This window comes from Salmo salar, chromosome 10 (assembly GCF_965601325.2).
Source record: "Salmo salar chromosome 10, fSalSal1, whole genome shotgun sequence".
NCBI lineage: Eukaryota > Metazoa > Chordata > Actinopteri > Salmoniformes > Salmonidae > Salmo > Salmo salar.
The window spans coordinates 16,102,186-16,115,836 of record NC_138300.1 but is presented as its reverse complement, the minus strand read 5'-3'; the positions used below and the strand labels follow the sequence as shown (position 1 = coordinate 16,115,836).

General features: G+C 43.0%; 1 protein-coding gene across 6 annotated transcripts in view; it reads left to right on the top strand.

The window, feature by feature from the left end:
* Window positions 1–13,651, top strand: part of LOC106613592 (dual specificity protein phosphatase CDC14AB) — a 54,819-nt gene that overhangs the window by 29,205 nt on the left and 11,963 nt on the right. For all 6 annotated transcript variants that reach the window (XR_014378983.1, XM_045687382.2, XM_014216013.3 and 3 more), the window contains exons 8-13: window positions 249–336; window positions 716–946; window positions 1,531–1,669; window positions 2,655–2,832; window positions 9,125–9,228; window positions 10,663–10,710. Coding sequence is in view for 5 of the 6 variants with exons in the window: in XM_045687382.2 (XP_045543338.2) it covers window positions 249–336; window positions 716–946; window positions 1,531–1,669; window positions 2,655–2,832; window positions 9,125–9,228; window positions 10,663–10,710 (788 nt within the window). In the remaining variant the exon portion in view is untranslated. The remainder of the gene's footprint in view (window positions 1–248; window positions 337–715; window positions 947–1,530; window positions 1,670–2,654; window positions 2,833–9,124; window positions 9,229–10,662; window positions 10,711–13,651) is intronic.

Genomic DNA, 13,651 nt, shown 5'->3' with positions numbered 1-13,651 from the left:
ATGGATTAACAATGACAATAGGAGTTGGCAAGGCGGTACAAACAGATCTGGGACCAGGCTAGTGGGAGCCATCAGTTTAGGTTGATACTGAAGATGGCTACTAACTGGCCAGCCTGGAAAGTCTGAATAAAGCATTTAGTGTTGAAGTAGAATTTCCAGTCAGAGCAAAATATCCATATCCCTTTTCTTCTGGGCCCCTGTTGGATATGTTGAGTCCTCTTCTCTATCTCTCTCTCTCTCCGTTATAGCGAGTGGAAAATGGAGACTTCAACTGGATCGTGCCTGGGAAATTTCTAGCCTTCAGTGGACCCCATCCCAAAAGTAAAATAGAAAATGGTGAGATGGGTTTTGGATTCTCCCCGTGACCTTTTTATGGACCCTTTTTCTTTAAGAATCAACAGCTGTTCCAGAGTAATTTAATAGTGTTGTCTCGACCAATGAACCTTGACAAGGTTCAGGTTTAGATTGGAGATTTTGGTAGACTTTCCCTATGCATCCGTTTTCCCTTGTCTGTTCTCCTCTGTAACAGCAGATGGAGTCATTGGCATAGTAATAAGTTTGACAACAAACCAAAGATTGCTCTGAGTTTAACAAGGCTTTGGTTACTTTTTGTCTTCACCGGCAGGTCTAGAATTAGTTGTCCTTACCTAAGTTTTACACAAATTAACTGTCCTTAATCTCTCCCCCCCCCCCCCCCCCCCCCCCCCCAAACCAGGTTACCCTCTTCACGCTCCAGAAGCATACTTCCCTTACTTCCGACAGCACAACGTTACCTCGGTCGTCCGGCTCAACAAGAAGATCTACGATGCCCAGCGCTTCACGGATGCCGGCTTCGACCACTACGACCTGTTCTTCGTAGACGGCAGCACGCCAAGCGACGTCATCACCCGCCGCTTCCTGCACATCTGCGAGAGCACCGACGGAGCCGTGGCCGTCCACTGCAAAGGTGAGACATGCGCGCGCACACACTGCAGTATATGTTGAGATATTTCACATATCTGATATCTGAGGTGTGCTTGATTTGGCTTGCCTGGCATATGGGGACTGCACTATTTGGACTGTTTCCATTGTGTGCCTGGCAAGCTAAATCAAACGCACCTTACATATTTTATGTCTGGTAAGAGGGATTTTAAAGAGTTCACTCTCCATTGGAATGTTATTTGGCTGCCAAGTTGGCGGAGTTGATCAGTAATGCAACGCTCAGCTGTAGGCTATATTTTTGTATTCTTTGCCACCGAACGCAGGTCTGCAGGTCTTACATTAGGGGGCAGTGTTGTTCAATGTATGCCCCTTGTCAGGTGTATTACTTACCAGTGTTACCATAGTGCAGTGATACTGTACCTATGTCTTATGTGGTGAAGCCTATGTTCCTAAAAGTCTTATTTATAGAACAAATCTGATGATGACATTATAAGGTCATCTCTTTCTTTATGTCTCTGTCTCTTTATCTCTCTTATCTCATCTCTCTTATCTCATCTCTCTTTTTATGTATCACTTTTATCTCTCTCTCTCTCTCTCCCTATCAATCAGCTGGCCTTGGGCGTACAGGCACTCTCATAGGCTGTTACCTGATGAAGCACTACCGCTTTACAGCAGCAGAGACCATCGCCTGGATCAGGTTCTGCCGACCAGGCTCCGTCATCGGCCCCCAGCAGCACTTCCTGGAGGAGTAAGTATTCCTTATAGCTGGTCCTAGATCATTTTCCTCTAGCTTCTTGTAATTCATATACATTATAAGCCTTTGTAAGAGCAATTGTTAGAATCCACAGTTTCTCAAGCAAGCAACTGTCTTGACGTAGTCTTTGTGCCCTTGATTGGCAATTTGTCTTGTTCATTCAGAGTTGAGGGGGAATTTAGGGGGGGGGCCATGGAAATCTTCAGAGCCAATGAAACGTTTGTGCCTCAGTTTATGGCCTGATAACATGCACTGCTGTAGATTTTGTCAGGGGAGAATTTATAATGTTATTTTTCTTAAGTGTTCTTTAATCTTTATACCAGTTCATCCAAATGTGTTGGCTGACCACTTTTTATTCAACTTGCTGACTAAACCAGAAAGTCTGGCGCTCGTGTGTGTTGTGAAGGGGGAAAACATACTCCTCCATGGGGGAGAGTCTAACAGGAAATGCAAGGACAGATGAAAGATCTTACACACATACCAGTAGGATGCTTGGACAGCTTTTTGGTCTTGCTCAACTGCTGTTTTGTGGGTAGAGTGTGTGTTTGTGGGTGTGTTTTAAACAGTACTCGGGTCTTGTTCCCAGTCCACCCATCATCTGTGAAGCTGAACAGATTCCTGTCCTGGTTATCCACAGCTTGTTGTTGGTTCTTTTCTCTCCAAAGCTGTCTGCCATGTTCTGGGTGAACAAAGGGGTAAAGATTAAATGGGGTAAATTGTTGGTCAAATCTGTCCCCCCACCCGCCATTCTGCCCTTCAACAGCAGTTGTAGTATTATCTCTTAGCATCGATTCCATTGTCCTGGGATATAAACTGTCTCTCTGGTCAGGCCACAAGTGACATGGTCTTATAGACTTAAGGTCACACGGACGGTGAGTATGTCCTAATGCCACCTCTCTCTCTCTCCCTCCTCACTCCCCCCCACCTTTCCATATTTCGTCTCCCGCTCGTCGCTCTCTCCGATCTGTTTCTCTGTCAGGAGGCAAGCAGCCATGTGGATGCAAGGAGACGTGCAGCGTTCGCAACCGAAGCAGCCGAGGGGCGTGTCTCGCCTCACCTCCAGCATGGATGACCTCGCCCTCGGCCCCACCCACACCACCATCACCACCAGCCCTGCTGGCATCCTCAAGTCCCACAGCATCGACCGCCTCCAAGAGGTCAGTGCCATCCCACAACCCTTCCGAGGGTCCTGTTTGTTAGGCACTAAAAGGAATAAGTAGTATCTAAACTTGACCAATAAGAAACACTTGTTTCACCTTAATCAATACAACCCTGTGTTCACTTAGGAAATTCCGAATTGTTTCAACCCTGTTTTTAATCTGTTATTTTCTGTTTGGCGCCTAATGAACCCGACCCTGATAATGCCCCATTTCCCCATGGATGTGAAACATCTGAGGCTACAGCTATTCCCCCACTTTTGACGTAAAACCATTCTAGTGTTCCTTCTAGAATCTTCAGTTATAGGTGGCCTACTTCCCTTACCCTCACACACCCTTACCCTCTCTTCTCGTTAGTGATGCAGTGTTTGGAGCTGTAGCGTGCGGATGACTAAGTATCGTCTACTCGTGTGGAGGCTGACTCGATTTCCCTGCAGAGTGTGTGTGTTCATGTGAGCGTCTGTGCGTAGTCGGTGGTTGTCCGTAAGTTCTGGGGGCTGTGAGGACAGACAGTAGATGTTTGCTTCTAAAGGCTTCCGATCTTGTAGTCTTATCCCAGGGTCAAATTATTTCTATCAAAGGAATCACACACAACTGTTGACCTGAAGAAAATCTGAGACGTCTAGGGTGTATTATTTCGTACTTTAATGTAAACTCAGCAAAAAAAGAACTGTCCCTTTTTCAGGACCTTACCTTTCAAAGATAATTTGTAAAAATCCAAATAACTTCTCAGATCTTCATTGTAAAGTGTTTAACTTGTTATGGCTTGGGGGCAGTATTTCGACATCTGGATGAGAAGCGTGCCCAAAGTAAACGGCCTGTTACTCAGGCTCAGAAGCCAGGATATGCATATAATTGGTAGATTTGGATAGAAAACACTCTAAAGTTTCCAAAACTGTTAAAATAATGTGTGAGTATAACATAACTGATTATGGCAGGTGAAAACCTGAGGAAAATCCATCCAGGAAGTGGGATTTTTTGATGTGGGTATTTTTCAATTGAATGCCTATAGAGTATCTAAATGGTTAGGACCCATATTGCAGTTCCTATGGCTTCCACTAGATGTCAACAGTCTTTAGACATTGTTTCAGGCTTGTTTTCTGAAAAATGAAGAAGAATGAGACCATTTTGTCAGTGGAGTGTAGAATCAAGCAGTGCTGGTTTGCGCGCGTGACCGAATGCGTGCCCTTCGTTGTTTTTCCTTTCTATTGAATACGCTATTGTCCGGTTGAAATATAATCGATTATTTAGACAATAGACAACCTGAGGATTAATTATAAACATTGTTTGACATGTTTCGACGAACTTTACCGGTACTATTAGGATGTATTCGTCTGCATGTTTTGACCGCCTTGAAGCCTGTGGATTACTGAACAAAACGCGCCAACAAAACAGAGTTTTTGGGATATAAAGAGGGACTTTATCGAACAAATGAAACATTTATTGTGTAGCTGGGACTCTTGTGACTGTAACCAGATGAAGATCTTCAAAGGTAAGTGATACATTTTATCGCTATTTCTGACTTTCGTGACTCCTATACTTGGCTGGAAAATGTTAGTCTGATTTTGTAAGCAGGGCGCTGTCCTCAGATAATCGCATGGCGTGCTTTCACCGTAAAGCCTTTTTGAAATCTGACAAAGTGGCTGGATTAACAAGAATTTAATCTTTAAACCGATATATAACACTTGTATTTTATGAAAGTTTATTATGACTATTTCTGTATTTTGAATTTGGCGCTCTGCAATTTCACTGGATGTTGTCGAGATGGGTCGCTAGCGGAACACTTGTACCAGAGATGTTAAATATTGTTTCCCATGCTTGTTCAATGAACCATAAACAATTAATGAACATGCACCTGTGGAACGGTCATTAACTTATCTCGGGTAGGGGGCAGTATTTTGACGTCCGGATGAAAGGTGTGCCCAAATTAAACTGCCTGCTACTCGGGCTCAGAAGGTAGGATATGCATATTATTAGTAGATTTGGATAGAAAACACTCTGAAGTTTCTAAAACTGTTTGAATGATGTCTGTGAGTATAACAGAACTCATATGGCAGGCAAAAACCTGAGAAAAATCCAACCAGGAAGTGGGAAATCTGAGGCTTGTAGTTTTTCCAAGTGATTCCCTATACAGTATACAGTGACTTAGGGTTCATTTTGCACTTCCTAATGCTTCCGCTAGATGTCAACAGTCTTTAGAACTTTGTTTCATGCTTCTACTGTGAATATGGAGCGAACAAGAGGGCCTGGAGTCCGATGAGTGAGGAAATGACATGAGCTCAGAGGCACGCACTCAAGTGAGTGTGAGCTGTGTTCCTTTTCTTTTTTGAAGACATTGGAATTGGAATATTACTGAAGATTTATGTTAACCTCTTACATCTAGACGTTCCGCTAGCGGAACACCTGCTCCAATATCCAATGATAGGCGTGGCGCGAATTACAAATTCCTCAAAAATACAAAAACTTCAATTTTTCAAACATATGACTATTTTACAGCATTTTAAAGACAAGACTCTCCTTTATCTAACCACACTGTCCGATTTCAAAAAGGCTTTACAGCGAAAGCAAAACATTAGATTATGTCAGCAGAGTACACAGCCAGAGATAATCACACCCATTTTTCAAGCTAGCATATAATGTCACAAAAAACAAAACCACAGCTAAATGCAATACTAACCTTTGATCTTCATCAGATGACAACCCTAGGACATTATGTTATACAATACATGCATGTTTTGTTCAATCAAGTTCATATTTATATCAAAAACCAGCTTTTTACATTAGCATGTGACGTTCAGAACTAGCATTCCCACCGAACACTTCCGGTGAATTTACTAAATTACTCACAATAAACGTTCACAAAAAACATCATTATTTTAAGAATTATAGATACAGAACTCCTTTGTGCAATCGAGGTGTCCGATTTTAAAATAGCTTTTCGGTGAAAGCACATTTTGCAATATTCTGAGTACATAGCCCGGCATCACAGGGCTAGCTATTTAGACACCCAGCAAGTTTAGCCTTCACCAAACTCCGATTTACTATTAGAAAAGTTTGATTACCTTTGGTGTTCTTCGTCAGAATGCACTCCCAGGACTGCTACTTCAATAAGAAATGTTGGTTTGGTTCAAAATAATCCATAGTTATATCCAAATAGCGGCGTTTTGTTCGTGCGTTCAAGACACTATCCGAAGTGTAAAGAAGGGTGACGCGCACGACGCATTTCGTGACAAAACATTTCTAAATATTCCATTACCGTACTTCGAAGCATGTCAACCGCTGTTTAAAATCAATTTTTATGCCATTTTTCTCGTAAAAAAGCGATAATATTCCGACCGGGAGTGGTGGTTTTTGTTCAAAGAGAGAGAAAATAAACAATGGAGTCGACTCGTGCACGCGCCTCAGTTTCATAGTACTGTGACTGGCCACTATCCAAACGCGCTAATGTTTTTCAGCCAGAGCCTGCAAAGCCACGATTCAGCTTTTTGCCGCCTTCTGAGAGCCCATGGGAGCCGTAGGAAGTGTCACGTAACAGCAGAGATCCCCTGTATTGGATAGAGATAATCAAGAAGGCCAAGAAATTGTCAGACAGGGCACTTCCTGCATGGAATCTTCTCAGGTTTTGGCCTGCCAAATGAGTTCTGTTATACTCAGACACCATTCAAACAGTTTTAGAAACTTTGGAGTGTATTCTATCCAAAGCTAATAATTATATGCATATTCTAGTTTCTGGGCAGGAGTAGTAACCAGATTAAATCGGGTACGTTTTTTATCCGGCCGTGAAAATACTGCCCCCTAGCCATAACAGGTTAAAAACATCCTAAAGATTGATGCTATACATCGTTTGACATATTTCTACGAACGTAAATAGAACTTTTTTTTTTTCGTCGTGACATTTTTGCGCGCTTCCTGCATTTGGAGTAGGCGACTGAACGCGCGAACAAAAAGGAGGTATTTGGACATAAATGATGGACTTTATCGACCAAAACAAACATTTATTGTGGACCTGGGATTCCTGGGAGTGCATTCTGATGAAAATCATCAAAGGTAAGTGAATATTTATAATATTATTTCGGAATTTTATTGACTCCACACAATAGCATGTTTGGTTTCGTGTCTGAACGCTTTCCTCAGATTATTGCAAAGTGTGCTTTCGCTGTAAAGTTTTTTTGAACTCTGACACAGTGGTTGCATTAAGGAGAAGTGTATCTATAGTTCTTTGAATTACAGTTTAATATTTTAATATTTTATCAACGTTTATGATGAGTATTTCTGTAAATTGATGTGCTCATTCACCGGAAGTTTTGGGAGGCAAAACATTTCTGAACATTACACACCAATGTATAATGGGGTTTTTGGATATAAATATGAACTTTATCGAGCAAAACATACATGTATTGTGTAACATGAAGTCCTATGAGTGCCATCTGATGAAGATCATCAAAGGTTAGTGATTCATTTTAGCTGTATTTCTGGTTTTTGTGACGCCTCTCCTTGCTTGGAAAATGGCTGTGGTTTTTCTTGTCAAGGTGATGTCCTAACATAATCTAATGCTATGCTTTCGCCGTAAAGCCTTTTTGAAATTGGACAATGTGGTTGGATTAACGAGAAGTGTATGTTTGAATTATGAGATTTTTGTTTTGAATTTGGCGCCCTGCTATTTCACTGGCTGTTGAATAGTGTGTCCTGCAGGTGAGACGGTCACGTCCCACATACCCCAGAGAGGTTAAGACACAGCTTACAGACAGTAGGCAGTTAAGGTCACAGTTATGAAAACTTAGGACACTAAAGAGGCCTTTCTACTGACTCTGAAAAACACCAAAATAAAGATGCCCAGTGTCCCTGCTCATCTGCATGAATGTGCCTTAAATTTTTTTTATTTATTTTTTTTTTTACATTTTAGTCATTTAGCAGACGCTCTTATCCAGAGCGACTTACAAATTGATGCCTTAGGCCTTAGGCATGCTGTAAGGAGGCATGAGAACTGCAGATGTGGCCAGGACAATAAATTGCAATGTCCGTACTGTGAGACGCCTAAGACAGCGCTACAGGGAGACAGGACGGACAGCTGATCATCCTCGCAGTGGCAGACCACGTGTAACAACACCTGCACAGGATCGGTACATCCAAACATCACACCTGCGAGACAGGTACAAGATGGCAACAACAACTGCCCGAGTTACACCAGGAATGCACAATCCCTCCATCAGTGCTCAGACTGTCCGCAATAGGCTGAGAGAGGTTGGACTGAGGGCTTGTAGGCCTGTTGTAAGGCAGGTCCTCACCAGACATCACCGGCAACAATGTCGCCTATGGGCACAAACCCACCTTCGCTTGACCAGAAAGGACTGGAAAAAAGTGTTCTTCACTGACAAGTTGTGGTTTTGTCTCACCAGGGGTGATGGTCGGATTCACGTTTATCGTTGAAGGAATGAGCGTTACACCGAGGCCTGTACTCTGGAGCGGGATCAATTTAGAGGTGGAGGGTCCGTCATGGTCTGGTGCGGTGTGTCACAGCATCATCGGACTGAGCTTGTTGTCATTGCAGGCAATCTCAACGCTTTGCATTACAGGGAAGACATCCTCCTCCCTCATGTGGTACCCTTCCTGCAGGCTCATCCTGACATGACCCTCCAGCATGACAATGCCACCAGCCATACTGCTCGTTCTGTGTGTGATTTCCTGCAAGACAGGAATGTCAATGTTCTGCCATGGCCAGCGAAGAGCCCGGATCTCAATCCCATTGAGCACGTCTGGGACCTGTTGGATCGGAGGCTGAGGGCTAGGGCCATTTCCCCCCCAGAAATGTCCGGGAACTTGCAGGCGCCTTGGTGGAAGAGTGCGGTAACATCTCACAGCAAGAACTGGCAAATCTGGTGCAGTCCATGAGGAGGAGATGCACTGCAGTACCTAAAACAGCTGGTGGCCACACCAGATACTGACTGTTACTTTTGACCCCACCTTTGTTCAGGGACATATTATTCCATTTGTTAGTCACATGTCTGTGGAACTTGTTCAGTTTATGTCTCAGTTGTTGAATCTTATGTTCATACAAATATTTACACATGTTAACTATGCTGGGAAAAAACGCAGTTGACAGTGAGAGAACGTTTCTTTTTTTGCTGAGTTTATTTATCAAACCAGCACTAGACATACTATAGGGGTGGGAGCACTATTTCCGTAGACAGCTGTTCTTCTTATACACAACACGGCCATGTTTTGCTTTGTTTCATCGTGATCTACTGTACATGCTTAGGCGCACATCTTACGGGTTCATGCGTTGTCTCCACAGAACGACTACATTGGAGAAAACGGGCTCTGCATGACCCAAGGAGATAAACTGCGTGCCTTAAAGGGCCGGCGCCAGCCCAGGTCGGCCACAACGGGAGCCCTAAGGTAAGAATTGCCATGGATACCTCAAACTTCCCCTTTAAGATCCTCCCGCCTTATTAGTTGGCACCTTTTTGAGATCTCAGTTGAAGAATTCAGCCTTTCCTCCCTTAGCGGTATAGCTTTCCATGTTTTGATGAACTCTGTCCTCTTCACTACGGAAAGTAATGCATATTTAAGGTTATAACCCACAGGTAAAAATTCTGGGAGGCATGAAAACCACCCCGCTGGCGGACAGTTGTAAACTGTGGAATGATTTGAATTTATCTGTCTAGCACCGTCTTCTAGCTCAGTGGTTCCCAACCGAGGAACTCTGAGGTGTGCCGCGAAACTTTTCCTAATCGTGGTGATTTTTTTAAAACGCTCACTTATAAACAGCACATGTGGAATGCACATAGAATGTTGACTTGGCAGCGCGAGTGCCAGTCAGATAATACATTCGATGGTACATGGTTACACCTGTAAGTCCAGTGTGCTGTTATTACATTTGTATCATTTGATGGGCGCGCATCACGACCGAAGTAGTCTGTATCGTTTTACTTCATCTGTGAAAACCATTAGCACAGGGGCATGTCTGATTAGGCTGAACCCGAGTCATTTATTTCTTACTCTATACCACAGCCTCTTGCCATAGAAACAGAACATGACTTTGTGTCTGTGGTTGCACCTTTTATAATGAAGAAAACTGCTAGTCTCTAGCATAAACTGTTTACTAAAGACTTATTTTACCTGACCTAAAACAATGGCACATTCTGGCGCAGATTTCAGGACACTCTTAAAGAGGTACACGCATTAACCATTATGAGTAAGGAACTATGAAAATATTTCAAATAAAAGGTATTTAATCTATATTAAAAAAAAATAGATATAATATATAATAATATATATATATATATATATATATATTTACAGTAGATCACGATTTATATAAATTATATATATATATATATTATATGTATATATATATTTACAGTAGATCACGATTTATATAAATTATATATATATTAATATTAATTAATTGGGACGTTTTAGGTGTGCTGCAGAATTTTATATCATGTCAAGGTGGGCCACGGTTCAAAAAAGATGTGGGATCACTGTTCCAGCAAGTAAGACAGTCTGTGGCTCTGATCTGTTTTGGGGCACAGGTTTCCATGGTTATCTAGCTGAAATAACACAGGCACTGCCAGGCAGGGCAGGATTTTCAGAATAATGGCTCTGTTTCACGCTGGGGTTTCTGAAAAATACTCGATTTGGTTTTCCTCTAGAAAGTCATTTTTAAGCTTTTGTTTTAGTCATGTAGCCTACTGGATGCTCTCTTCCAAAATGACTTAGTAATCACTACTTTCCCCCTTCTCTATGCTCTAAGTAAATATACGTGTGCAAACATGCTGCCTTTGGACGTGTGAACCCTCCATCTTTGTCTCCCTCTTTCTTTTTCAGACTTGAAGACATGAAAATGCACACCAGGTCACCGTCCCAACCTTTTAGGTACCATTACAATTGTGTTGACTTTGCTGTTTGTCTGTCTGTCTATTCCCAGTTTTCACTCACACAGAGTGAACTGCTGTCACAAAACACACAATTGATACAGTCTCATCAATATACAGTGAGGGAAAAAAGTATTTGATCCCCTGCTGATTTTGTTCGTTTGCACACTGACAAAGAAATGATCAGTCTATAATTTTAATGGTAGGTTTATTTGAACAGTGAGAGACAGAATAACAAGAAAAAAATCCAGAAAAACGCATGTGAAAAATGTTATAAATTGATTTGCATTTTAATGAGGGAAATTAGTATTTGACCCCTCTGCAAAACATGACTTAGTACTTAGTGGCAAAACCCTTGTTGGCAATCACAGAGGTCAGATATTTCTTGTAGTTGGCCACCAGGTTTGCACACATCTCAGGAGGGATTTTGTCCCACTCCTCTTTGCAGATCTTCTCCAAGTCATTAAGGTTTCGAGGCTGACGTTTGGCAACTCGAACCTTCAGCTCCCTCCACAGATTTTCTATGGGATTAAGGTCTGGAGACTGGCTAGGCCACTCCAGGACCTTAATGTGCTTCTTCTTGAGCCACTCCTTTGTTGCCTTGGCCGTGTGTTTTGGGTCATTGTCATGCTGGAATACCCATCGACAACCCATTTTCAATGCAAGGAGGTTCTCACCCAAGATTTGACGGTACATGGCCCCGTCCATCGTCCCTTTGATGCGGTGAAGTTGTCCTGTCCCCTTAGCAGAAAAACACCCCCAAAGCATAATGTTTCCACCTCCATGTTTGACTGTGGGGATGGTGTTCATGGGGTCATGGGCAGCATTCCTCCTCCTCCAAACACGGCGAGTTGAGTTGATGTCAAAGAGCTCCATTTTGGTCTCATCTGACCACAGCACTTTCACCCAGTTGTCCTCTGAATCATTCAGATGTTCATTGGCAAACTTCAGACGGGCATGTATATGTGCTTTCTTGAGCAGGGGGACCTTGCGGGCGCTGCAGGATTTCAGTCCTTTACGGCGTAGTGTGTTACCAATTGTTTAATTGGTGACTATGGTCCCAGCTGCCTTGAGATCATTGACAAGATCCTCCTGTGTAGTTCTGGGCTGATTCCTCACCGTTCTCATGATCATTGCAACTCCACAAGGTGAGATCTTGCATGGAGCCCCAGGCCTAGGGAGATTGACAGTTCTTTTGTGTTTCTTCCATTTGCGAATAATTGCACCAACTGTTGTCACCTTCTCACCAAGCTGCTTGGCGATGGTCTTGTAGCCCATTCCAGCCTTGTGTAGGTCTACAATCTTGTCCCTGACATCCTTGGTGAGCTCTTTGGTCTTGGCCATGGTGGACAGTTTGGAATCTGATTGATTGCTTCTGTGGACAGGTGTCTTTTATACAGGTAACGAGCTGAGATTCTCAGCTTGTTACCTGTATAAAAGACACCTGGGAGCCAGAAATCTTTCTGATTTGAGAGGGGTCAAATACTTTTTTCCCTCATTAAAATGCAAATAATTTTATAACATTTTGGACATGTGTTTTTCTGGATTTTTTTGTTGTTATTCTGTCTCTCACTGTTCAAATAAACCTACCATTAAAATTATAGACTGATCATTTCTTTGTCAGTGGGCAAACGTACAAAATCAGTGGCATTAACATCTCGGTCATTCAATTCAGTGCAAAGTAAAGCACAACTCAACTGAAGCTGGAACTAGACTACATCCAGCACAGTGCTGGATGGACAGAGAGGTAGTCCTTGATGATCTTTTTGGCCTTCCTGTAACTTTGGGTGCTGTAGGTGTCCTAGAGGGCAGGTAGTTTGCCCCTAGTGATGCGTTGTGTGGACCGCACCACCCTCTGGAGAGCCCTGCGGTTGTGGGTGGTGCTGTTGCCGTACCAGTGATGCAGCCAGACAGGATGCTCTCAATTGTGCATCTGTAAAAGTTTTTCAGGGTTTTAGGTGACAAGTCATATTTCTTCAGCCTCCTGAGGTTGAAGAGGCGCTGTTGCGCCTTCACCACACTGTCTGTGTGGGTGGACCATTTCAGTTTGTCAGTGATTTGTACGCCGAGTAACTTTTTAAGATGGTGCCGACAAAGGGGGCTGCCTCGCTTCTGGTTCTTAGGAAACTTTGCGGCATTTAGTTTTTTTCTGTTATTTCTTACATTGTTAGCCCAGAAAATGTTGTTATTACATACAGCTGGTAAGAACTATTGGATATCGAGCGGTGGTAACTCACCAGCACGACCAGGAATACGACTTTCCTGAAGCGGATCCTTTGTTCGCACCACCCAGGGCAATTGAACTGATTCCAGAGGCCGACCCAAAACAACGCCGGCGGAAAAGGGGTACTCGGAGTGGTCTTCTGGCACAACTTAGGTGTGCACACCACCCACCGCTTCCGAAGTATATTACTCGCTAATGTTCAGTCCCTGGATAACAAAGTTGACAAGATCAGGGCAAGAGTTTCTTTCTAGAGAGACATCAGGGATTGTAACATACTCTGTTTCATGGAAACATGGGTCTCTCTGGATATACTATTGGAGTCGGTCCAGCCATCTGGATTCTCGGTTCATCGCGCCAACAGGAATAAACATCTCTCTGTGAAGAAGGGCGGAGATGTGCGTTTCACGATTAACGACTCATGGTGTAATTGTGATAACATACAGGAACTCAAGTCCTTTTGTTCACCAGACCTAGAATACCTCATAATCAAATGCCGACCGTATTACCGTCCAAAAGAATTTACTTTGATTATAGTCACGGCTGTGTACACCTTCCATCATGCCGATACCGTGATGGCCCTCAAGGAACTTCACTGGACTTTATGCAAACTGGAAAACATATAGCCTGACGCTGCATTTATTGTAGCTGTGGATTTTAACAAAGAAAATTGAGGAAAAGGCTGTCTAAATTCTATCAGCTTATCGACAGGCTGTTTTAG